We start from the raw sequence: 27,684 nt of genomic DNA, 5'->3' as shown, positions 1-27,684 counted from the left end.
ACAAGGATAATAAGGGAATATTACAAAGCACGTCATATATATAAATCTGACAACTTAAAAGAAATGGACTAACTCCTTGAAAAACATAAACTCACCCAATATGACACAGATAATTTGAATAGCCTTCAATTTCTCCAGAAAATAGAAGAGATCACTTTCCAATTGATTTGATGAAGTACTATTCTGATGCCAAGACCACACATAGTCCCAAAAAAAGTAAACATCATTAGGGATCAGGGAAATGTAAATTAAAACCACAATAAGATATCTCTATACACCTATCAGAATGACTAAAATAAAATGATAGTGATAATACCAAATGCTCAGAAACTAGATCACTTATACAGTCAATGGCAACATAAAATGAAACAGCTTGCCGAAACCGGTTTGGCTCAGTGGATAGAGTGTCGGCCTGCGGACTGAAGGGTCCCGGGTTCGATTCCGATCAAGGGCATGTACCTGAGTTGCGGGCATATCCCCAGTAGGAGATGTGCAGGAGGCAGCTGATCGATGTTTCTCTCTCATCGATGTTTCTAACTCTCTATCTCTCTCCCTTCCTCTCTGTAAAAAATCAATAAAATATATTAAAAAAAAAAAAAAGTAAACATCATTACATAAAAGGGTATGGTCTTTTTTTTAAAAAAAATAAATAAATAAAAATGAAACAGCCACTCTGAAAAAGAGTTCGGCAATTTCTTAAAATCTAAATATGCAATTCTGTATGACCCAGCACTGGACTCCTTGGCATTTATCCCAAAGCAATGAAAACTTACATTTGCCAAACAATGTGTAAGTGAATGTTTAGAGTAGCAACTCAGATGTCCTTAACAGATGAGAGGCTCAATAAACTGTGGTGCACCCATACCATGGAATATGACTCAGCAATCCAAAAAACAAACTCTTGCTCCACACAAGAACTTGAATAAATCTCCAGAGAATTAATGCTGAAGAAAACCAATCCCCAAATGTTGCCTACTCTAAGACTGCACTTGCACAACAATATTAAAATGACAGAATTATGGGAATGGAGAACAGATTAGTGGATGCCAGGGATTAAGAAGTGGGGAGGCGTCTAGGTGTAAACCCAGTATTTGCCTCCTCCCACAACCACATAAAAATTACAACTTAACCAGAGAACCATCATCATTCAGAACTGCCTGAAATCTGGCTGAATGGAAGTCCTACAACTAGGGATTTAAAGGAGCAGCCACATCAAGACTAGTAGGAGAGGCAGAGTCACTGCAGAATGAGCTGGTCCCACATCCATGTGTGGCCGATAAAATTGGGAGGGATATCTTGGCTGCAGAGGTCCCCCTGAAGAGCGTGGGCTCCCTGCCCCATACCAGACCTAGTCTCCCAGGGTTCCAGTGCCAGGAAGAAAGTCCCCATAACTTCTGGCTTTGAAAACCAGTGGTAATTGTGACTGAGTAAGATGGAGGGCTGCTGGAGTCCCAGACAGTTACTCTTAAAGGGCCCACACACGAATTTACTAGAACTCACTCCCTCGAGCTCCAGTGCTGGGGCAGCAGCTTCAAAAGAGCACATGGGGAGGAACTGAATTGGCCGGCATCAGAGAGAGCTGGAGGGTCAGCTTTCTCCCATACAGAAGTGCTGACAGAGGCTACTGTTCCTTTCCTGAGACCCTCCCCTGGTGATTCCCTGAGGTCCTGTTCCACCCAAATTTCGGGCCCATCTAAGCTGGTTCCAGTGGCTTTTCCAGAGAATGGCTCAGGCTTTAGATTTTTCCTAAAATCTCTCAAACAAGCAGCATATGGTCTCAGCATGCCCCATACCTCAGGCCCAAGGTTTGACACCAGCAGTAGCCAGCCTTGGGTCAGAGCTTGGTTTCTCCTGGGAACCTCTAAGCTCAGCACAAATAGCAGCCACCTACAGATCGCTTTGTAGCTTGTGCTGAGTGGCCCAGGCAGAACCCTGGCAGTGGCTGACCTTGGCCTGTACCTTCTGGCAGGCCCCAGAGTCAGTACACTCAGTGGACACCTTCAGATCATGTCAGAGCACCACCACCCAACCACCTTCACAAGCAACACACTAAAAGAGCAGGCTCAGTGGGCATCAAAGCCCTACTAAGTAAGTCCTGCTCTGTGCAGCGGTGGGTCCCTGCACAGCTGATCCTCCATGGTGGTCGGAGGTCGGTGGTCAGTGGCTACAGCCAGTCCTTGCAGATGATTGGGCTGAGGTTAAATCCCTGCCATCGATGTGCCAACAGCAATCAAGGCTCAACTACAAGAGGGAGGTGTACACAGCTCACAGTGGGGGAGAAAAGGTGGCAAACCTTGAGTGCCAGCTTGTGATCAGAGAGGCTGTGCAACTGACCCTACAGAACACCTACTACATTAAGTCACTCTACCAACCCTGGGAGATGTAGCAGCTTTACCTAATACATAGAAACAAAGACGGAGAGGCTGCCAAAATGAGGACACAAAGAAACATGTCCCAAATAAAACAACAAACTCCAGGAAAAAAACTAGACAAAATCGAGACAAGTAATCTACTAGAGGCAGAGTTCAAAACACTGGTTATTAAGGATGCTTAATGAACTTAGTGAGAACCTCAACAGCATAAAAAAGGAACAGTCAGGACCAGCCAGTGTGACTCAGTGACTAAGCATCGACCTATGAACCAGGAGGTCACAGTTTGATTCCCAGTCAGGGCACATGCCCGGGTTGCAGGCTCAATCCCTAGGGGGGTTATGCAGGAGGCAGCCAATCAATGATTCTCTCTCATCATTGATTTTCTATCTCTTTTCCTCTCTGAAATCAATAAAAAATATTTTTTAAAAAAGGACCAGTCAGAAATAAAGGAGACACTAACTGAAATGACGAGTAATTTACAGGAGTCAACTGTACAGTAGATAAAGCTGACAATCAAATCAGCGATTCGGAATATAAGAAAGCAAAAAACATGCAAGTAGAACAGCAAAAAGAACCCAAAAAAAGTGAGGCTAGTGTAAGGAGCCTCTGGGATAACTTCAAGCGCATATCAACATTCACATGATGGGGATACTGGAAGAAGAGAACGAGCAAGAAACTAGAAACCTATTTGAATATATAATGAAAGAAAACTTCCCTACCTTGGTGAATGAAGGAGACATACAACTCCAGGAAGCCCAGAGTCCCAAATAAGATGAATCCAAAGAGGCCCAAGTTATTGGCAAAAAATATTCAAAGTGATGAAAAGCCAGGACCTACAACCAAGATTACTCTACCCAGCAAGGCTAGCATTCAGAATTGAACAGCAACTAAAGAGCTTCCCAGGCAAGAAAAAAGCAAAAAGAGTTCACCACCACCAAACCAGTAATATGAAATGCTAAAGAAAAAAAAAAAAGATAAAAATATGAACAATAAAGTTGTAATAAATACTTATCTATCAACAATTGAACTGCCCTAGCAGATCTGGTTCAGTGGATAGAGTGTCGGCCTGCGGACTGAAGGGTCCCAGGTTCTATTCTGGTCAAGGCCATACGCCTGGATTGCAGGTTCGATTCCCATTAGGGGGATGCAAGAGGCAGTTGATCAATGATTCTCTGTCATCATTGATGTTTCTCTCTCTCCCTCTCCCTTCCTCTCTGAAATCAATAAAAATATATAAAAAAACCCAAAAATAACCCACAATTGAATCTAAAAAAATAAACAAGCAAAACAGAAATAGACTCATACAACTGTAATTTAAAAATTAAAAAACGGCTAAAAAAAGAATGTTAAGTAACTCATTAAAAACTTCTTATGTTTATTGCATGTTAAACAATACTATTTTGATAGACTGACTTAAATCAAATATAAAATAGACGTCATCTTAAAACTTAAATTAAAAATAGTGGGTAGGTTGGGAGGGACATGGAAGTGGCAACATGAAAGATCCTTCTGGTGATGGACATGTTCTGTGTCTTGACTTTATCACTGTCAATATCCCAGTGTGAAACACTTTTATAGTTTGCAAGAGGTGACCACTGGGAAAGACTAGGTAAAAGGCACAAAGAATCTCTTAGAAGTGTATGTAAATCCACAATTATCTTAATATAAAATATTACATTAAAAAAGACATATGAAGTAATATGAACATACACTTAGTAGAGTGACCAGGAAAGGCTTAAATACATAAACAACCACTGTGCTGAGACCTCCTACTGACAAGGCTTTATACTGTTTACTAAAAAAGGAAGAAAATGAAGCTTCAGACATACTGTCTATGCATAATGAATTTACCCTATCTAATAATAGACAAACATGGTAATTAACCATACCTCCGACACGCTTCCTATTGGCTAATCGGGGCAATATGCAAATTAACTGCCAACCAAGATGGCGGCCGGCAGCCAGGCAGCTGAAGCAAACATGAGGCCTGCTTGCTCCAGTGATGGAGGAAGCCAAGGTTCCCTGCCTGCCGCTGCCGGCCTCTGTGCTGCACTCTAAGAAACAATGTTGCAATATAGAAGCTAAACAAACCCCAGAAACCTGCTTTCAGCCGTCAGAGCTGGAGCGAGCAGGACCGCAACAGTGTAACAATTATAGAACCCAAACAAACTCAGATACACACTTTCAGCAGCTGAGGTCTCAGAGCTGGAGCCGAGCCTCAGAGCTAAAGCCGGCTCTCAGCTCTAGTGACAGCCATAGAAGGTAAATAAATACCAGAATAAAAAAAAGAAAAAAAAAAGGGTTGGGAGCTTCAGTCGCCCGCCAGCCTGAAAACGGCCCTCAGCCCCTCACCCAGACTGGCCAGGCACCCCAGTGGGGACCCCCACCCTGAAGGGGGTGTGACCAGCTGCAAACAGCCATCATCCAGGCTGGCCAGGCACCCAAGCGGGATCCCCACCCTGATCCGGGACACCCTTCAAGGCAAACCAGCCGGCCCCCACCGGTGCACCAGGCCTCTATCCTATATAGTAAAAGGGTAATATGCAAACTGACCCTAAAAGCAGAAGGACTGGGAATGACTGGCCACTATGACACACACTGACCACCAGGGGGCAGACGCTCAATGCAGGAGCTGCCCTCTGGTGGTCAGGGCGCTCTCACATGGGAGGAGCTCTGCTCAGCCACAAGCCAGGCTGATGGCTGCCAGTACAGCGGTGGTGGTGGGAGCCTCTCCTGCTTCCTCAGCAGCGCTAAGGATGTCCAACTGCAGTTTAGGCCTGCTCCCCGCTGGCAAGTGGACATCCCCCGAGGGCTGCCAGGCTTCCAGAGGGATGTCTGATTGCCATCTTAGGCCCAATCCCCCCGGGGAGCGGGCCTAAGCCAGCAGGTGGTCATCCCCTGAGGGGTCCCAGACTGTGAGAGGGCATAGGCCGGGCTGAGAGGCCCCTCTCCCCCCCCAAATACACAAATTTTTGTGTACCGGGCCTCTAGTAAAAAATAATTTACTAAACACAGGGAGGCTGCCAAAATGAGGACACAAAGAAACATATTTTTACCTATAATGTTCCTATTGATTTCTGGCAAAATATTTAAAATTATAAGAGTAAATTGTCTCATGACTGACTAGAAACTGAAGTTCAAAGACACTGGGTATAACACTTGGAAGCGAATTTAACCTAGTTTTCCTAGCAGTTAAAACCAAAAGGATAACGTAGTACTTATTATGTGACAAAGGAAGAATACAAACTCAGTTGCAACTGTACACTTTTCCTGGACTTAAAACTCAAAAAGTCTATATAGTGAGGTTCTTATATGAGGTGATACTGGATCTGGATGACATGAATTTGTCTGTAACTATTTTTACTAAAAACCAGAAATACTTTAAATCAGCAGTTCTCAAGTCTGTGATGAGTCTTACTGGATTTTTTTAACTATGTGCAAAAAGTTAATGAAAACATTCATTCTCATGACATGGGGAAACACTAGTTCAGGCCATGTGCTGGAGAGCTCCCAGGTTGCTGCAGGGTGATAGAAGGATGAACAGCGTGTGGCCTGCGACGCCCAGGCAGAGCCTGTGCTGCGTCCTGGGCTGGGCTTGCTGCACTAACAGGAATTCCAACAGTGTGTGAGAAGCAGTCGGAGGCTGCAGGGGCCAGGGAAGGCCAGTTACTCCGACCCCTCTTTTGAGCGCCAGTCTCCATTCATTCATTCACTGAACTGGTATTTACTGAGCACTATTAAAAGGCAATTAACTACTAAAACTGTTGTATTCCGTGAGTCTGAGGCAAGATGAGCAGAGAGCAGAGGTGTGTGTGCTACACACGCCTAACGACATAAGAAGGCCTGAGGAGCAGGGGGACTCTGACAGGCGAGTGCCATGTGTCCTAGATTCACAAGGCACCAGACCTCTGTAGCTCTAAGTTCTTCTCCACATGCAGCATGGGTCCTGACCTGGCCTGAGAGGTAGGGGAAGACTTTCCTGCAGAAGTGATATTACATGCAAGGTGAGCAGGAATTAAACAGGAGATGAGATAAGGAACAATATACTTAGCATGTGCAAAGGCCCTGAAGTGAGGGGAAACTAGTATCTAAGGCTGGTGAGGCTACAGCAGGACAACCTGAGGGAAAATGGTATAAAATGAGCTTGAAAAAGTAGTCTAGAACATGCAAAATCAAAATAAAGACCTGGATCATTATTTCAGGAACAACAGAAGCTCTTAAAAGTGTGACATAATCAGATTTGTATTTTTGAAAAAAATTTATTCTGGCTATGGTGTTAAAAAAAAGAGAGAGAGAAAAGGCAAAAGTAAATTTGCTTTTGTTTTTTTAAATATGTTAAAAATATTTTTAAAATATATGTTTTATTTTAGAGAGGAAGAAAGAGTGGGGGAGAGAATCATTGATCAGCTGCCTCCTGCACACCCCGCCCCCGTCCCATGGCCCCCCCACCTCCCCCTAGGGATCAAGTCCACAACCCAGCCATGTACCCTGACTGGGAATCGAGCCATGATCTCCTGGTTCATGGCTCTACACTCCACCACTGAGCCACAACGACTTGGTGTAAATTTGTGTGTGTGTTTTTTTAAATTCAAAGTAAATTTGTTTCTAAATGCAAAGGGTCATTTAATGGTCTACTCAAAAGACAACAGAGGCTTGGGCTGGAGGCTTCTGGAAGGTGCAGGCAGCTGCCTGTGCTATGCCAGCCATACCCACTTCTCTCTGTCCTTCCTCTCCATAGCGAAGAGCAACCCACCTAGTATACATGCATGAGGGGGCAGATTTGCAACCAGGAATGAAGGAAGCCCTTGACTCATGGCTTCTGTGTTCTTATTTTTTTTTTAATATATTTTATTGATTTTTTACAGAGAGGAAGGGAGAGGGATAGAGTTAGAAACGTTGATGATGAGAAAGAAACATCAATCAGCTGCCCCCTGCACACCCCCTGCTGGAGATGTGCCCGCAACCAAGGTACATGCCCTTGACCAGAATCGAACCTGGGACCTTCAGTCCGCAGGCCGATGCTCTATCCACTGAGCCAAACCGGTCAGGGCGGCTTCTGTGTTCTTAACATGCCATGAAGTAAGACCAGCAGAGACGAACGGTTGGGCTGGGGTACAGAGAAGTGGAGTCTTACAAGGTTACCACATGGCCACAGAGCTGTGCAGGGAAGGGAGATGGTGGGCCTCCTCCGGGCTTCTCGATAGCAATAAATAAAATCATAATGAAAGATAACTGAGTGCCGACACCTTGAGGTACTCATCCTTCTAATGACTGTCTCACAAATTTTGTAGAATTACTTAGCTGTGGTGACTATGAATTTCTTTAAAAACAAAAAAAAGTCTATTATTTTAGGCAGATAGCCTCTACCAAAAGACTTTTCTAGGAGGGTCAATATTATTTTCAAAGGATTTTGATTAGAAACGTAGGTAAAGGTTACTCACACAAACACAATGTCCCCTCTCTTAGAGTAAGCAGGAATAGCACTGGCTATGGTGGCAAATCCATACGAGTAGATAATGGCTTCTTCTGTCTTCATAAATTTTGCAAGGCGGTCTTCCAAATCCAAGTGCACATCTATTTCAATAATAAAAAATTAAATGGTTAAACTGCCATGTAACTCTTTTTCACTAACTAAAGGATAAAAATAAACAGTTTAGTTATTAATACTGTCGCCTTATGACCAAAATGTAATTGTTTTCAAGTTATAAATTACATAAGGTCTATTAAGATAATTCTGGGCCAATAATACTTCTAAAAACTGTGAACTGAATCAGCTACTCATCTGTCCGTACAATGTGGCTCCAATTTGGGGTTCTGCTTTGATACCACTCTAGCCCAAGAATTCAAGGCCCAGCCACTTTACCAGCTTTGAAGTCCCTCAATCAATGCACAATATTCATTCCTAATGCCTTCCTGCCTTTTAGCAGAAGTACCAAACCAAACACCAAGAAAATTGTCAACCAGCTTCTAACAGAAAAAGGAAAAAGGGGGGCGGGGAAGTGGTTCATTTACCAAAAAGAACTCCACGCACTCTGCACCAAGACAGAGGCTTTGAGCAGAGGTCACTCCTCCACAGCGGGTGCCAGTACTGAACTGTAGCACCTGCCATCGCTCTGCAGGACTGAATTTCTGCCTAAATTCCTTTTTAAGTGTATTAGGGAACTAAAATTTAAAGTACCAAGAGAAATGTGGTCCTTTTATAGAGAGAGCTTAGGAAGAATGCTGATGTGATGATACAAAAAACGTTGATTATTAAACTTTTTCTTCTTCTTACATCATGGTTCCCGTTAGCCTTTCACCTTCCCAGGCTGAGCCATGAGGCTGCATGCCCCGGATGGAAGAACCAGTGATGTCTAGAATAAACAGTGCACTGACCGGCTTTGAACCTAAAACCTTCCAAGTGGTCTTATCAAGAGAGAAAAGGATGGTTACAACTCCCTTTAGCTCTTTTACTACAGCAGCACCCAAGCCTGGAGAACTGCCCGGAGCTTCACCACACGCTCTGCACAAGGAGAACCATCAGCTGATAAGAAGGCGGGGGGAGGGGGGCAGGGGCTTCATGGGAAAAAGGAGGGCGGTCAGAGGTGGGGAAGGCAGGCTTTCAGACCGAGGGAACTTGGAAGTCTAGGCAGCAGCAGGGGACCCCGATGTTCCCCAGAGAGGAACGGTGCAGGGGGCTGATGGGCTGACACAGCACTCGGGCCCAGATCGGAGGCCCTGTCGGAGGGAGCATCACTCCAGGAGACTGGCGAACCCCACCATCCTCAGCATCAGCCTTCCTCCAGGGGGCACTGGCACCTCCCTGAGAGACCAGGGCGAAGTGTAGCTCCTCACTCCTGAGGGACAGGTATGCCCCCGCCCCTCAGGGGCCTTCTTGGTGAGAAGGGGAAGAGGGACAAGACCTGAAGAACTGAGATATACAGAAGAGATGATGTAACCAGCTGGGTACAAAGCTGGACTGTGAGTGTACTATATTCCCACTGTAAGCGACATGGTGAACCGTCAAGGGCCAGGTTCTCACACCCTCCAGGAGGGACAAGTGAGGAAGGTCAGTTCAGCCACAGGAAATAAGAAACAACTTTCTTAGAATCTATAATAATAAAAGCATAATATGCTAATTAGACTGGACAACCTGCCGGAAGAAGCCGGGGCTGCGAGGGCCGGGGCAGCTGCAGCAGTGGGCAAAGGCGGAGGCAGAGGCCGGCAGCTGCCGGGGTGGCGGGGCCGAGCCCCTTGCACAAATTTCACGCAATGGGCCTCTAATATTTGACTAAGTGCAAAATCTGCGAACCCATTCTCTGACTTATGAGGCGAGCTAATCTATTGTGGAGCAATCTAACTAGTTGAAGGCAAAATTAAGAATGATAAAAGTTGTAACTTCACAAAAGACTACATTTAAAAAGCAGTCAGGCCCTGGCCAGTTTGTTCAGTGGTTAGAGTGCCGGCCTGTGCACCAAAGGATCCTGTCAAGGCCATGTACCTTGGCTGCAAGTTCCCCAGCCCCGGTAGGGGCACGTACAGGAGACAACCAATCGATGTCTCTCTGTCTCTGTCTTTCTCCTCTCTCCCTCCCCCTCTCTCTAGAAATCAATGGAAAAATATCTTGGGGTGAGGATTAAAAAAAAAGTAGTCAGATGAGGGAGATCCAACAATCTTCTCAATTAATTCATTAATCAAACATTTAGTGAATATCACATAAGGACAGATACTCTGATAGGCACTGGACTGGGTTTCTGCCACAGCTCAGAGGGTCACCCAGCAGCTGTCACTGGAGAACTCCAGGCCGGGCACAGGTACAAGGTTAACCTATGCCTTCAACCGACAGGTCTGAAACACCTGGGCCCCTTCCACACTCAGAACCACAACACACCCAGAGCAATTTCTGACTGAAAAGGGAACACTCAACAGTGAACCAAAGGCAGGTGCAAACCAGGAAGACACAGATGGTCTAAACCAGGGGCGGGCAAACTTTTTGACTCGAGGGCCACAATGGGTTCTTAAACTGGAGCGGAGGGCCGAACAAAAGCATGGATGGAGTGTTTGTGTGAACTAATATAAATTCAAAGTAAGCATCATTACATAAAAGGGTACAGTCTTTTTTTTTTTTTTTTAGTTTTATTCATTTCAAATGGGCCGGATCCGGCCCGCGGGCTGTAGTTTGCCCACGGCTGGTCTAAACTAAACCCTGATTGGATGGCAAGAGAGATATAGCAAGGAATTAGAAAATTCAGAAGCAATATCCAGAAACTGAAGCTCTCTTTACTTATAGGGTTCTTATAGGATGTTATAAAGCTACATTCTCTGATTCACTACTAGGAATCATCATCTTATTCCAATCAAGTAATGATAAAAAATTAAGGAGGTTCTTCCCATTTATCAGTTAAGATATGTATACTACCATAGTCTATTATAGAAAAACACACACATAAAACCATTTGATTTTCATTACTAATTGGTTATCATCATCTTATAGAACTGACGCTTTCATTATATCAACATTAAACACATCTGGGATTTTTACAGTAACAAAGAAGACTGTATCCCATCTGATCAAAATGGTACCAAAGGGGTACTTGGCTCTTCAAGCATCAGACCTGCACTATCACCACGACCAAGCATGAGGATCTGACCCAGCGCCTGGCTGCTCGCCCTTCTATGACAGATGGTGCCCACAGAAGGACTCAGGAAAAATCTGGCAAGAACAAGGAAGCAGCAAAGCACTAGAGAACCAGTGACCCCACACAGCCGAGCTCGGGCGTGTCTCCCTTGTCCTCCTCCGCAGTGCTCTCTGGGTGCCTCCCTACAGGCAGGCTCCCACCACCTGCCACTTCTCACCTCCCATCGGGCATGAAGGCAGGTCCCCTGGGGAAGGCCTCCTTCAAATTACAGTGCTGCCCCTAAACTGGACTAGCTACCCCAAATCTTCACAATTTAGCTAGCAGGTAGACAACCAAGCTACATTGCATTGCTTTCACTCAATCTCTATTTCATAAAGAAAAAACACGCTGTGGATGCTAGGTACTTCTTGCTATCTACAAAAGTGACTTTAAGTCACACGACAGACTTAGCTCTAAAGAACTCGTTTCCCTGGTTAGCAATGAGACAGTAAAGCAGACTTGGCTTTGTTTCAGAGTTTCTACCTAGTTGCTGAAAATTGTATGCCAAGAATACTCTCATTATTATATATATTCATAATCGTTTTTATGTCCTTGCCATCAAGTGTAAGGAGAATCTCTATCCAATAAATCAATGTTACTGGTTCTTACCCTGGCCTAAAAGTTTAAAAAAGACCGGCCTGTCCTCTCCTATCTAAAGACAGTGATGTCAGCTCTGCGAAGCCAGTTCTGTCACAGGTAAATATGAATAAGCTACATAATTTCTCCTGATGTATGATAGTTACTTTGCACAATGACGGAACTCTTGGGGTGGGGCGGCAGCCAACAGGAAAACTGTCAGGGCCTGTTCTCCAACTTTGATGTCTGTCTGCTGTGTCTGTGATCCACTTCACCAACTGGGGCCACATGTGTGCATGGAGTGCAAGCACTACATTCTCTGATTCACTACCAGGAACTGACACCGTAGGTAAGAGGCAACAGAGGAGGCGGCCAGAAAGCCTGTCTCTCCCAGCACCGGCTGCCCTTGGCAGAAAGGAAGTGCCGGGAGGCAGAGGCGGCACGGGGCCTGGCTGTGGCAATCATGGGGGGCGGGGGGCAGCTCTGGGCTCCCTCATCACCAGGTGTGGACCCTGACAAGCATGAACCTGCTCTGTGCCTCTCAGGTCCTTCTTCTGTCAAATGGGTAACGGTTGTACTTGCCTCAAAAGATGGTTCTGAGAACCTCTGGAGTTCATGCTTATAAAACTCAGAACAAAGCCTGGCATGGAAGAGACAGTAAGTGGGCCGTGTTTGTTCAATTAAACAAGTATTTTTAGAATTTAAAAATGGTTTTCTTTTAAAAGGTAAAAACAGTTACACTGTCTTCTAATTAATTTATCCAAATCCCAGGTAGTTAAGGACTATCTTATATTAAAGTCACTTGTTCAGTTTTCCATTTATGTAATATCTCCTCTTAATCTGGTAAGAGCAAATATCAACATTAGAACAGTTTAAAAAACAACCAACCATGTTTTCTCTTCAGGCCTCCATATGCTTGCTTTCCACACTGTTGGTTTTTTAAAATACCTTGAGATTTGGACAGTTTTTCTTAAAAGTAAAAATAACATCACTTATGCACTCATTGGAACATAAATATGGTGCTGAATGTTTCTCAAAATGTTTTCACAGAATCTTATGGGATTCTTACCAAAATGTTCTGAGTGATGCAAACAAGGACTGTTCGCTCCTACACTCTGAAAGTACTCTCCCATGACGGGGGAAGAAGTGGCTGACCTAGGAATTCCATGACCCAATGCTCTTCCTACTAAAACATGCAGTCATAGTTCGGCTGACTGCTATAAAACAAAGAAAGAACATACATTTAAAAATAAACAAATGAGCAATTGTTTACTGTGGGCTTTAGAACACAGTTAAATGCCACTCTCTCTCACCATGGAACCCTGCCACTAACTGCCTTTTTATCTAGTTTAACACGGTAAGCGCCCAGCCTGTTTTGTCTTCCGGACAGAAAGTATAGTGTCAGTCATCAGTGACTGACTGGGCACTTAACGTGTTAAGACCAAAGAGCCAAGTAGGCATTATATATGCAAAGCAGATCCTGGGCACCAGCAATAAACCACAGGTAAATGAGATATGTATGTATTCTAATCAAAATAAACAAAGTTCTCAACAAGAGAAACTATCAAAGTGCCCTGGGACTCCATTGGCCTTAGAAGGAAAGGGCCTGGCTGGTTTGGCTCAGTGGATAGAACGTCAGCCTGCGGACTGAAGGGTCCAAGGTTTGATTCCGGTCAAGGGCACATGCCTGGGTTGTGGGCTTGATCCCCAATGGGGACGTGCAGGAGGCAGCCAATCAATGATTCTCTCTCATCATTGATGTTTCTATCTCTCTCTCCCTCTCCCTTCCTCTCTGAAATCAATCAAGATATATTTTTTAAAAAGGGAGGGGGGGAGAGAAGGCTCCACAATCTGATAAAATCACTTGCTCAGTTCTACAATACACAAAACAATACAATGAGATGGTGGCAAACTCACCACACAGTCCTTACGAGACTATCCTAAGAATCTGACTAGTTCTACCTGCCAGGCCTTAGGACACAGGAGAACACTTAGCCTAAGGAACTAGATGAATCCTGACTCAGCTGTTGTTTGGTTTTTCTTTTGCGGTATTGATCACCTAATATCTAATATGTTACTGTGAAATAAAAAGAGAGAATGTTTTAATAAGGAAATGTACTTTTACAAGTGATTTACATTTAGTATCTGAAAAGTTGACAAAAAGAGGGAGTATTTTCATCTTTGAAAACAGATGCCTGAATTTGAGACTTTCAGGAAGAGAAAAAAAAAAAAGACAAAACCTTTTGGGGATCCAGAGAAAGAGACCCTCAGCCTCACAAATACACACGCAACTACAAAGAAGAGGAAAGGTCACCAAGTTTGTATTAGCATTCAGTGCCAAGAGTGAATATACAATATCCTAAATATTTAGGATAAGTTCATTATACAGGGTATTTGAGAAGTTTAAAATTTAGCCTTACTGACCTCAAGTAGCTTCTCTGATCTTACCTAACACCGAAATTTCAAGGCATTTAATATAACTGCAATAATTTAAGTGATCACGTCCAGAATAGGCAAAGCATAGAAACTATCCTGTTAGAGAACCAAAAAGGGAAAAATATAGACAATAGGCATCTAAAGAAAGGAAAAGGGTGACAAGTCCACATGGGCAGCTGTTAAGGAACAAGAAGTTTATCGGAAGGACAAGGTACTCGAAAACCATTACACACGACTCCAAGCTACAGCTTTAGTGCCTTGTCACAAAAACACTGCAAATTAACTTCAACCTTTGCTAGATGACACCGTCTGTTTGAGGCTTCAACTACAATTAGGAAAAGATGACTCCGTGACCAACAGCCATTTACAGAGGAGCTTATATACAACAATGTGCTCATTATACTGCTTCTGGTGGCACATTCAGACACCTGAAAAGTCAAATCCAACTTAAAACAGTCACTCCAACTGCAAGGTAAAGGTCATGTGTAGCATACCTCCATGTTTGTAAAAACGGGGGAAAATATATATGTACGGCAGTGGTTTACATATGGAAGAACTGACAAACTCTTGATAGTAGTTGTCTTTTTAGTGGTGGGATGGCAGTGGGAAAGGGAAGCCTTTTCTATCTCTAGAAACTTATTGAAGTTTATATCCTGGTCTGAATTATTCAAACAAGAAAATTAAAAAACCATTCCTCTAAAACCCCAATAAAGTCCCATGCTTGGAAGCACACAGCATCCTGTTATGCACAGTAAATTTCAGGTGAGCCAAATGGCAAGATGACTGGGCTAGTCTAACAATATATTTCCACAGCTTTGGGAAAACTGGTCTTGAAGTTTTGAAACATTTGTTTTTCATGACTTGATTTAGCAATAAATATCTTATCTGTCATCTCAGATGAACTCACAACAGGGGTCAAGCCACTCATGCAAATAGAATTCTAGAGAAAGAGAGGCTTTTAGGAAAGCAACTTCTTTACCTCAGTAGGCAGGTCACAGAAAGAAAGCCTTATTAATCAGATTACAACTAACAACCCCATAAAAATGCCTTTCCTTGTGTTTCAATAGTCAATCAAGGAAATCATTCCCAATGAATCAGAACCAAGCAAACAACGCACGTTTGCAGTAGGTTAGAGCAAAGAGAGAGACTGCTCGGAGCCCATTTAAGCCGTTGATCCTGCCATTAAGACCGGGAGTTAGCAATGGTCAAGATGGCAGAGAAGGTAAACCTCCTCCCACGACCACATCAAAATTACCACTCCACTGCAGAACAATCCTCACTGAGAACCTCCTGAAGACAAGCTGAACAGAACCTATAACTAAGGATGTACAGAGAAGCTACGGTAAGGCGGGTAGGAGGGCCTTAATGCAGAAGGGGCTGGTCTCATACCCACGTGTGGAGATTAAAAATGGGAAGTGATATCTACGCTATGGAGGTTCCCCTGAAGAGTGAGGGGTCCCAGACCCACACCAGGCTACCTAGCCCAGGCTTCCAGTGCCAGTAAGAGAAGTCCCCATCACTTGTGGCTGTGAAAACCAGCAAAGGCTGTGACTGAGACGCAGGGATGCTGAATCCCAGCCACCCCTCATGAAGAGCCCACCATGGACTTCGACACTCACTCTGAGCTGCAGCTCAAAAAGCACCATGGTGGTTTGCTTTCTTCAAACACAAGTGTTGGCAGAGTCCACTGGTCCTTTGTTGAGTCCCCCCCACCCCTCCCACCCCCCACCCCCTGACTAGCAGGCGGACCCCTTATCTGAGTCTCCATCAACCTGGCGAACTGTAATTGCCTATTTTCCTGCCCCATCAAATTTGCTGTCCACCGAAGCCACTTCTAGCAGCTTTTCCATACAAACAGCCAGTCTTGGCTCATGCTGTGGACTTTCACAACATCTCTCAAAGGTTCACAAACCAAACAAGCAGCATCTGGCCTCGGCATGACCATACCTCTTCCTAAGCAGCCCTAAGTCTGGCACTAGCTGCAGCCAGCCTCATTTTGAAGCTTCATCAATTCCAGGTGCCTCCAAGCCCAGCACAAGTGGCAACCATCTGTAGATCACTCTGTAGCTCCTATCATGTGGCCCTGGAGAAGGCAGAGGCAGTGGCTGACCTTGGCCTGCACCAGAGTGCCTCCCAAGAGGCTCCAGAACCAACACACCTGGTGGCCAGCTACAGACCACACCAAAGCACCACCCAACCACCTCTACAAACGAGAGCCTAAAAGGATGGACTTGGCAGGCACTAGAGCCCCACTAACGCGAATCCTGCTGCACAGGGTCAGCTCCTGCACAAGTCCTCCAGTGTAGTCACAGCCAACCGGCCTGAGGGCCTATCCCTCCAACTGATGTGCCAACAGCAATCAAGGCTCAGCTACAACAGGAGGCACCCACACCCACACAGGGGACAGTCCTGGAGCACCCAGCTCAGGTTGCTGTGGGGAAGCATGGGACTTGGTTGGAAGGTCTGTGAGGAGGATTCTCTGAAAGATCAGGGGCCTCTGAGAGGACAGCCCCTACCTTGACTTTTCCAAACAAGTTCGATCCCCGGGGTGTTTTGCTAGAATCTCTGTTTAGTCTTTAAAGGCACGACCTTGTAGAAGCATATACTTTCTCAAGGATACCTACCCTGCTGATTGTAACTAGAGGTTAATTTTAGTTCAAGCTGTTAGGACACAGGAGGCAGGCGAACGGGGCTCCTTGGCGGCGATAGCCGAGTAGTGCCTTAGCCCCTCTTTCACTGAAACGTGTGTTAGGGTAATTATTCATCCCTCGCAGAGGGTCTGCTGGTCAGCCCCGGCAGGTTACCAGGAAGGTGGAACCACCAGGCCCCATAGGACACCTACTACATAAGACCACTACCAAAACCAGGAGATGTAGACACAAACAGGGAGGCAGCCAAACTGAGAAGAAACATGCCCCAATGAAAGAACAAAATAAAATTCCAGAACTAAACAAAATGGAGACAATCTATCAGATACAGAGTTCAAAACACTGGTTATAAAGATGCTCAATGATTTCAGTGAGAACTTTAACAAAAAGATTGGAACTACAAAAATGGGGATAGAAAACATAAAGAACCAGTCAGAAATGAAGACTACATTGGAGAATGTCAACAGTAGATTAGATAAAACAGAGGATTGAATCAGTGATTTGGAATATAAGGAAGCATACATAAAAATACCCAATCAGAATAGCAAAAAGAAAAAGGAATTTTAAAAAAAGGAAAAAACAGTTTAAGGGCCCTCTGGGACAACATCAAGGGTACCAACATTCACCTTACAGGGGTGCCAAAAGAAGAAACAATAAGAGATTAAAAACCAATTTGAGCCGAAACCGGTTTGGCTCAGTGGATAGAGCGTCGGCCGGACTGAAAGGTCCCAGGTTCGATTCCGGTCAAGGGCATGTACCTGGGTTGCGGGCATATCTCCAGCGGGGGATGTGCAGGAGGCAGCTGATCGATGTTTCTCTCTCATCGATGTTTCTAACTCTCTATCTCTCTCCCTTCCTCTCTGTAAAAAATCAAGAAAATATATTTAAAAAAAAAAAAAACCAATTTGAGGAAATAATGATGGAAAACTTCCCTAAACTGTTGAAGGAAAGAGACATACAAATCCAGTAAGTACAGAGTTCCAAACAAGATGAACCAAGAGAGGCCCACACTAAGACATATCATAATTACAATGCCAAAGAGAGAATCTTAAAAGTATCAAGAGAAAAGCAGCTAGTTACCTACAAAGGAAGATCCCGTAAGACTGTCAGCTGATTTCTCAACAGAAACTTTGCAGGCCAGAAGGGCTGGCAGAAAGTATTCACAGTGATGAAAAGCAAGGACCTACAACTAAATTTTCTTTACCCAGCAAGGCTATCATTTAGAACTGAAGGTCTGATAAAGAGACAACAACAAAAAGCTAAAGGAATTCATCACCACAAACCAGTATTATATGAAATGTTAAAGAGACAAGGATGAGGAGGATGAGGAGGAGGAGGAGGAGAAAGAGGAGATGAAAACAAAGATACAAAATAAAATGGCAATAACCTCATACCCATCAATAATTACTTGAAATGTAAATGAATTAAATGCTCCAATTAAAAGACAAGGTGTGCCCCAGCTGGTTTGGCTCAGTGGATAGAGCATTGGCCTGCAAACTGAAGAGTCCTGGGTTCAATTCCGGTCAAGGGCACATGCAGGGATTGCGGGCTCAATCCCCAGTAGGGGATGTGAAGGAAGCAGCCAATCAATAATTCTCACATCACTGATGTTTCCATCTCTCCCTCTCCCATCCTCTCTGAAATATATATGTGTGTGTGTGTGTGTGTGTTGTGTATTTATATCTATAGCTATATCTAAAGACATACTAGTAAGGTGGCTGAATGGATAAAGGAATAAGATCCTTACAAATGCTGTCTATAACAGACCCACTTCAGATTGAAAGAGACATACAGATTGAATGTAAAGGGATGAAAAAAGATATTTCATGCAAATGGAAATGTGAAAGAAAAGCTGGAATATCAATATTTATATCACATGAAATAGACTTTAAAACCAAGGCTACAACAAGAGTCAGAGAAGAACTCAGCAATTCCTCTTCTGAGGAATTTATTCAAAGAAGCCCAAAACACTAATTAAAAAAGACATATGCATCCCTATGTTTACTGCAGTATTATTTACAACTACAGTCCCAGTGCAAAGAGTTGTGCACCGGTGGGGGTCCCTTGGCCTGGCCTGCGCCCTCTCACAATCCAGGACACCTCAGGGAATGTCGGACTGCGGTTTCAGCCAGATCCCTGCAAGGCCAGGCTGAGGGATCCCACTGGTACATGAATTCATGCACTGGGCCTCTAGTATGCATGTAAGATCTTTGGTCAGTCTCTTCCCACCCTCCCCCCTTCCTTCTGAGATTCATCAGTCTGTTCCATGTTCCCAGGTCTGTGCATTGAGCGTCTTCCCCCTGGTGGTCAGTGCACGTAATAGCTACCGGTCAAATGGACAAACAGTTGCTTAGGCTTTTATACATCTAGATAGCCAAGACACACAAAAAAACCCTAAGTGTTCATCAATAATCAAATGGCTAGAAAACCAAGACAACATATGGAAGATTAACAAGAATAAAAAAAATGGCTAAAGAAGATGTCACGTGTGAATCTTGCCATTTGCAACAACATGGATAGACTTAGAAATATTATGCTAAGTGAAATAAGTCAGGCAGAGAAAGGCAAATACCATATAATTTCATTTATACATGAAATCTATCAATATCTAATCTAATAAAAGAGAAACATGCAAGTTAACCATACCTCCGCTACACCCACAAGCCACGCTCACAAGCCACACCCACCAGCCAATCAGGAGCAAATATGCAAATTAACCCAACTAAGATGGTGGCGGCCACGGAGCTGGAGTGAGGAGGCGGCTTGGGTTGGCCCCGGCAATGGAGGAAGCCAAGCTTCCTGCCTGCCCTGCATGCCCTGAGCTCCACCCAAAGCTACAAAGTTTCAATTATAGAAGATAAATAAATCCCAGATACCTGCTTCCAGCACGCGGCTGTGGACAGCCTGAAAACAGCCCTCAGCCCCTCACCCAGGCAGGCCACACCCCCATTGGGTGAGGGTCCCTGCTGCGGGGCTTGGCCAGCCTGCAAACAGTGATCAGCCACTCACCCAGGCTGGCCAGGCACCCCAGTGGGACCCCCATCCTGATCCGGGACACCCTTCACGGCAAACCAGCCGGCCCCCACCTGTGCACCAGGTCTTGATACTATATATAATAAAAGGGAAATATGCAAATTGACCCTAACAGCAGAACAACTGGGAATGACTGGTCACTATGACACACACTGACCACCAAGGGATAGACTGCCCCCTGGTGGTCAGTGCAATCCCACAGGGGGAACTCTGCTCAGCCACAAGCCAGGCTGATGGCTGCCAGCATAGCGGTTATTGCGGGAGCCTCTCCCATCTCAACAGCGCTAAGGATGTCTGACTGCAGCTTAGGCCTGCTCCAGCTGGCAAGTGGACATCTTCCGAAGGCTGTCTGACTGCCAGCTTAGGCCCGATCCCCCCGGGGAGTGGGCATAAGCCAGCATGTGGACATCCTCCAAGGGGTCCCAGACTGTGAGAGGGCACAGGCCGGGCTGAGGCCCCCCCCCCCCCCACTGCCGAGTGCACAAATTTTTGTGCACCGGGCCTCTAGTCTACACTAATAAAAGAGAAACGTGCAAATTGGTGTCAATCCGCTATGCCCACCAGCCAATCAGAACGACCACGCAAATTAACCCAACAAAGATGGTGGTTAGTTTGCATACGCAGGCGTGGAGTGAAGACTGAAGGCTCTGGCCAGAGTGAAGACTGAATACTGAAGAGGCTTGGCTTCTCAGCTGCGGCCCAGCCTTGCTGCGGCCGGACAAAGGCCTGGGTCCTGGATGCCGGAGAAAAACCGGTGCCAGCAGCCAGGGGAAGGAAGGCCTATTGTGCAAAACTTCGTGCAACAGGCTTCTAGTATATCTATAATGATAAAAGCATAACATGCAAACCAACCAAACAACTGAACAGCAGAAGGACCGTCCAGATGACCTTCCGGACAACCACACCAGGACACACACTGGAGCCAGGCCAGCCAATGTGGGTGTGATGCGATTGGTCGGGGGGCCCAGCCATCGCCCCATGATCACCCTGCAGAGGGAGGCCGAGGAACCCTCTGTGGGGCAATCGATGCGGGGGCTCTGCGATCGATAGGCCCGCAGAGGGAGGCCCAGGCCAGCCAAGCGATCGCACCCCATGCCTGTCACCCGCAGAAGGAGGTGACCAGTGGTGGTGGAGGGGAGGGCAGCGCTGCACAGATGGCAACCAGTGGCAGCAGCAGGAAAAGGAAAGCCCCAATAGGCTCTGATCGCCGGCCAGGCCTAGGGACCCTACCTGCGGGGTCCCAGATTGCGAGAGGGCACAGGCCGGGCTGAGGGGCACACCTCCCCATGCATGAATTTCATGCACTGGGCCTCTAGTCTAAAATAATAAAAGTGTAATATGCTAATTAGACCAGACACCCTTCTGGATGTCCTTCCGGGACGAAGCCCAGGCTGCAGCCACCACAGCTGCGAGGAAGGAATCAAGGCATCCGCAGCTGCGAAGGCCTACTCTTCCACAAATTTTATGCATTGAGTCTCTAGTATCTATACTAACAATAGAGGAATATGCAAATTGTCCGGGATGCTGTCATTTAACAACCGTTCAGCAGGCTGCATGCACAGCAGGCTCGGGTGGGTGGGGGCTTGCAGCAGAGGGGACGGGGAGCGGGGGAGGTGGGCTGGTTGCTATGATGTGCAATGACCACCAGGGGGCAGACGCTCAATGCAGGAGCTGCCCCTTGGTGGTCAGTGCACTCCCACAGGGGAAGCGCCGCTCAGCCAGAAGCCAGGCTCATGGCTGGCGAACGGAGCAGCAGTGGCGGGAGCCTCTCCTGCCTCTGAGGCAGCGCTATGGAACCCTTGGGGGATGTCTGCCTGCCGGCTTAGGCCTGCTCCCCTAAGCCGGCAGGCAGACATCCCCTGAGAGGTCCCAGACTGTCAGAGGGCACAGGCCGAGCTGAGGGGACCCCCCTCCTCCCCAGTGCACGAATGTCGTGCACCAGGCCGCTAGTGTGTGTATCTACACTAATAAAAGACAAAAATGTAAATTGACTGTACCTTCGCTATGCCTTAAGCTACACTCGCCAGCCAATCAGAGCGACTATATGCAAATTAACACAACCAAGATGGCGGCTGGCAGCCACGGAGCTGGAGCGAGCAGAAGGCTTGGTTGCCCAGTGATGGAGGAAGCCAAGCTTCCCGCCTGCCGCGGCCAGCTCTGAGCTCCAGCTCCCAGTGGGGACCCCGCAACCGAAAGGGGGTGTGGCCAGCCTGGAAACAGCCACCAGCCCCACACCCAGGCTGGCCAGGCACCCCAGTAAGGACCCCCACCCTGAAGGGGGTGTGACCAGCCTGCAAACACCCATCAGCCCTTCACCCAGGCTGGCCAGGCACCCAAGCGGGGCCCCCACCCTGATCCGGGACACCCTTCAGGGAAAACCAGTCGACCCCCACCCATGCACCAGGCCTCGATCCTATATAATAAAAGGATAATATGCAAATTGACCCTAACAGCAGAACAACTGGGAATGACGGGTCATTATGACACACACTGACCACCAGGGGGCAGATGCTCAATGCAGGAGCTGTCCCCTGGTGGTCAGTGCGCTCCCACAGGGGGCGCTCTGCTCAGCCACAAGCCAGGCTGATGGCTGCCAGTACAGCGGTGGTGGCGGGAGTCTCTCCCACCTCCTCAGCAGCACTAAGGATGTCCAACTGCAGCTTAGGTCTGCTCCCCGCTGGCAAATGGACATCCCCTGAGGACTGCCAGGATGCCAGAGGGATGTCTGACTGCAAGCTTGGGCCCAATCCCCCCAGGGAGCAAGCCTAAGCCAGCATGTGGACATCCTCCAAGGGGTCCCAGACTGTGAGAGGGCACAGGCTGGGCTGAGGGACACCCCCGAGTGCACAAATATTTGTGCACCCGGCCTCTAGTATATATATAAAAGCCTAAGCAACCGTTCAAACTGGTCGACCAAATGGCCGGTCACTATGATGCACACTGACCACCAGGTGGAAGATGCTCAATGCAGGAGCTGCCACCTGGTGGTCAGTGCACTCCCACAGCCAACCTCCTGTGGCTGGCCAACCTCTTGTGGTCCCTCCCTTCAGCCAGCTGGCCCTGATCAACCCCAATCGGGACTGGGCAAGATGGCCCCAATCAGCACCAATCGCTGGCCAGGCCAATGGACCCCACCCATGCACTAATTCATGCAGTGGGCCTCTAGTTTTCAAAATAAAAGAGCAAACAAAACAGAAACAAACTCATAGATACAGAGAATAAACTGACGCTTGCCAGAAGGCAGGGGGGTTGAGGAGATGGGTAAAAATGGTGAAAGGATTAAGAAGTACAAATTGGCAGTTATAAAATTAGTCAATAGGATATAAAATATAGCATAAGGAATATAGTCATAATATCATACTAAAAAAGTGCCCCAGTGCACGGATTCGTGCACATTGAAAATAAATTAGAAGGTGGTCGGCAGAGCAGGACTGGGCAAGTGGACTGGACACGCCCTGGAGCCAACGTCCTGTGGTAACCCCCAGCCGGCCACACCTGGGGTGGCGCCATGGCTTGAAGGGCATCTGTGGAGTGAGCAGGGTCCCTCCGGCAGGTGGGGTCCCTCAGCCTGGCCTGCGGGGATCAGGCCAAAACCCGCTCTCCGACATCCCCCGAGGGGTCCCGGAGTGAGAGGGGGCACTCTGCAAAGTTGCTGTTGTACAGTGTGTGAAACACAAAAGCAAGTGTGCAGTAAACCAGATTCAGAGCAGACAGTGCCCCAGCAACAACATAATCCACGGCCAAAGGTGGAATCGCGTGGCCCCACAAGGAATCGGGCTCCCTCCTCTCTGGTTTCGGGGTGCATAACCTGAGAAGTGCCGCTGCCAAGTCACTGCAGCTCAGCAGCTCTTGCATTGAGCGTCTGTCCCCTGGTGGTCAGTGCACATCATAGCTACCAGTTGGATGGACACTAAGCATATTAGCCTTTTATATATACAGATGGCCTGTTGCTGGGGAGAGGAAGCCGGCCATTGCTATATGACATCATTACCCGGCACCCACAGCCACCGTTTCCGAGCTGGACTGGGCTGTGGGCCGCATTTTGCACCATGGGGTCTCGGCAGCATCAGCTGCGATTTAGTGGGCTGTCGCTCCAGGTTGGTGGCGGGGCCTGTGTCCCAGTTGGGGTAAGCCAAGTATTGTTTTGTGGGGTCCAGGTCCGCAGTGCCATTTCTTTGTAAATGCCCGAGCACCTTTCGGCAGCTCCTACATTGAGTGTCTGCCCCCTGGCAATCAGTGTATGTCATAGCGACCGGCAGATGGCATATTAGCCTATTACAGTGATGGCGAACCCTTCGAGCTCGGCGTGTCAGTATTTTGAAAAACCCTAACTTAACTCTGGTGCTGTGTCACATATAGAAATTTTTTGATATTTGCAACCATAGTAAAACAAAGACTTATATTTTTGATATTTATTTTATATATTTAAATGCCATTTAACAAAGAAAAATCAACCAAAAAAAATGAGTTCGCGTGTCACCTCTGACACGCATGTCGTAGGTTCGCCGTCACTGGCCTATTGTATATATAGAAGATATACATGGAGTCAGATAAGTACTAAACTTATGGGGGTGGTCACTTTAAGTTATACAAATCTATGTTGTACACCTGAAACTAATATAACTAACTCTATGTCAATAATTAAAAAAATTATTTAAGAAAAGAATTATTAAATGAGGGGGGAAAAAGACTAGGAGTCAGCATACTTGGTTTCCAGTTTTAGGGCAGAAGTTAATGACCTGTGTGACTGTGAGGAAGTCACTTAACCTCTCTGGGATTTCTATTTGTCTTATGAATAGTTAGAATCCTGGAGTATATGACTTTTAAAACCTTTCCAGCTGTAGGATTCTTGGACATTAACTCCTGTCACCTGTTTCCAATATAAATAATTTAACTGCTAAACTTGCTAAGGAATAAAGAAAAGTGCTCTCTTAAATAAAAATATCATAACTGTTAAAGAAACACACACACACACACAGAAATGGAAATGAGGACAGAAGATGGAGGAGCCTTCCCTGGCTTTATTTTCACCACACTCTGACATTTTGTAAGCCAGAATGTTATTTCCAGGAATATACTCATTTGAACAATTATTTAGCATTTTCAAAGCTTTCAGAAGAACAATATACATGTAATAAACACAACCTGAAAATGCCAGGGTGTCTTTAAGAAATCTGTTAGGGAAGTTCATAGTGTTTGAAATCACATACTCATCCTAACATTTACTTAGCCTGTCCCAGGGTCACCCATACACAGGGAAATCAATGATCCTTCATCTTTATTCCAGAAAGAGCTACACAGCCTATTGCCTCACAATCTGCTCTTGCCTTTCTCCCCGGCACATGGTGGTTCTCCAGGTAGAGCTTATCTCCCGGCCCCCTTTGCAGGAAGGCATGACCCGGGTTATGGTCTCACCAATGCAATGTGGCAGAGTGATGTGCAGGGTGACTTGCCTGCCTAAAAGTGTATTGCTGCCCTGCACTCCTGCTCCCTATACTTGCCACCTGGCTGCAGCCATGCAGACAAGGATGGTGCCCTCCACACTGGAGCAGAGACAGGAAAGATGCCGATTCCTGCACATTTATGAAGAGCAGAGCCACCCACACAGGACCCTTCCTCTTACAATTGCCATGCACCACAGAAATGAACTGTTTCCTAACACCGCTGCCTTGGGGGGGATGGGGGGGGGGGCACATGAAACAGCAGCTCAGGCTTTGACCTAAGAACTGCACACCTAAGGTAACTCTGGCTCTTCTCCACAAGTGACATTCAACTCTAACCAATGGTTCCAAACAACAATGTTCTAGAAAATAAGGTAAGAAATAGCACGCACCGGCTTAACACCACAATTAACTAAAGATGCCTTTTCCAAGGAGTTCTGAAATAAAATGGTACCTTATTCCACCAAAGAGTAGTCTGAAAAATATTGAAACATACCAAATGTGCCATAAAATCCTCTAGGTCCGCAAGTCCCCACACCATACTTCTTTAGAGATGCCAAAGCTGCTGCCTTGTGGGAGGAAAGAAACAGTTCAAAACTGGCATTTCCTAGTCTTTAACCAATAACTCCTCCCTTCCTCCCCCTTTTCCTTCCTTTCTTAAACTATGACATCCTAACAATAGGATACAAAGAAAAGCAGACATAAAGATTTAAGGATAGCCATAGCTGGTTTGGCTCAGTGGACAGAGCATCAGCCGACGGACTGAAGGGTCCCGGGTTCGATTCCAGTCAAGGGCACATGCTAGGTTGCAGGCTCGAACCCAGTAGGGGTGTGCAGGAGGCAGCTGATCAATGATTCTCTTTCATCATGGATGTTTCTCTCTCTCTCTCTCTCTCTCTCTCTCTCTCTCTCTCTCTCTCTCAGAAATCAATCTTATCTAATAAAAGAGAAACATGCAAATTGACCATACCTCTGCTACACCTAAAGCCATGCCCACCAGCCAATCAGGAGTATGCAAATAAACCAAACCAAGATGGCAGTGGCCACGGAGCTGGAGCAAACAGGAGGCTTGGGTTGCCCCTGGCGATGAAGGAAGCCAAGCTTCCCCACTGCCCTGGCTGGCTATGGGCTCCGCTCAAGGCTACAAAGTTTCAATTATAGAAGATTAATAAATCCCAGGTACCTGCTTCCAGCCACTGTGGTCTCCGCTCAAGGAGGATCTGGGAGCCTGGGTTGCCAGGGGCTGTGGCCACCCTGAAGGGGGTATGGCCAGCCTGAAAACAGCCCTCAGCCCTTCACCCAGGCTGGCCACACCCTCATGGGGTGAGGGTCCCCACTGGGGGGCTTGGCCAGCCTGCAAACAGCCATCAGCCCCTCACCCAGGCTGGCCAGTCACCCCAGCGGGGACCCCCACCCTGAAGGGGGTGTGGCCAGCTTGAAAACAGCCCTCAGCCCCTCACCCAGGCTGACCACGCTCCCCCAGCAGGGACCCTCATCCCATGGGGGCGTGGCTGGCCTACAAACCACCACAGGCCCCTCGCCCAGGCCTCCCCACGCCCCAGGGGAATCCCCACCCTGATCCGGGACACCCTTCAAGGCAAACCAGCCGGCCCCCATCCGTGCACCAAGCCTCTATCTATACTAATAGAAGGGTAATATGCTAATTAGACTGGGAGACCTTCCAGGAGACCTTCCGGACATTCTTCTGGACAAAGCCATGGTGGCGGGGCCGAGGTAGAGGCAGTTAGAGGCCAAGAGGGGAGGGCAGTTGTGGGTGATCAGGCTGGTGGGGGGCGGGGCCATTAGGGGTAAGCAGACCAGCATGGGGGCCAGTTGGGGGCAAGCAGGCCATCAGTGGGGTTCAGTTGCAGGTGATCAGGACAGCGGGGGGGAGGCAGTTTGGAGTGAGCAGGCTGGGGGGGAGGCAGTTTGGAGTGAGCAGGCCAGTGGGGTGGGAAGGTGGGGGCAAGCAGGTCAGCGGGGGGGAGGGGGTAGTTGGGGGTGATCAGGCTGGCGGGGGGTGGCATTTGGGGGCAAGCAGGCCGGCGGCGGGGGGCAGTTGGGGGTGAGGAGGCCGGCAGGCAGAGTGGTTAGGGTCAATCAGACAGGCAGGCAGGCTGGTGAGCAGTTAGGAGCCAGCAGTCCCAGATTGCGAGAGGGATGTCCGACTGCCGGTTTAGGCCCAATCCCTGTAAACCCGCAGGACATCCTTCAAGGGGTCCCAGACTAGAGAGGGTGCAGGCCGGGCTGAGGAACACCCCATGCCCCCTGCATGAATTTCGTGCACCAGGCCACTAGTAAAAATATATTTTTTAAAAAAGATTTAAGGATATAACTTAAAACAGACATGTTCTATTAACTCAAATATCAAATCCCGGTTAATTTGATGCGTTTATACTTTTTGGCATGTGTGGACATAAGTCTGGGCTCAAAAATATTTACTGGCCGACAATCCCAACAGGAACTGGAACAATTTTCTAAACACATCTCCAACCATCACCAGGTCTGGCTCGGACAACAC

The 27,684-nt window shown here is 46.9% G+C and overlaps 1 protein-coding gene across 3 annotated transcripts in view; it reads right to left on the bottom strand.

The window, feature by feature from the left end:
• Positions 1–27,684, bottom strand: part of SPTLC1 (serine palmitoyltransferase long chain base subunit 1) — an 89,578-nt gene that overhangs the window by 44,285 nt on the left and 17,609 nt on the right. For 2 of the 3 annotated variants that reach the window (XM_081103216.1, XM_081103217.1), the window contains exons 5-6: positions 25,660–25,732; positions 7,814–7,946 (exon numbers count right to left, since the gene is read on the bottom strand). In XM_081103216.1, the coding sequence (XP_080959342.1) occupies positions 7,814–7,946; positions 25,660–25,732 (206 nt within the window). Of the gene's footprint in view, positions 1–6,740; positions 7,566–7,813; positions 7,947–25,659; positions 25,733–27,684 lie in introns of those variants that run through there. The other variant, XM_081103218.1, reaches the window with a different exon arrangement.

The sequence above is a fragment of the Myotis nattereri genome, assembly GCF_964212035.1.
Source record: "Myotis nattereri genome assembly, chromosome: 12".
Taxonomy (NCBI): domain Eukaryota; kingdom Metazoa; phylum Chordata; class Mammalia; order Chiroptera; family Vespertilionidae; genus Myotis; species Myotis nattereri.
Note: the sequence above shows the minus strand (reverse complement) of the source record. Positions and strands in the feature narration are given on the sequence as shown.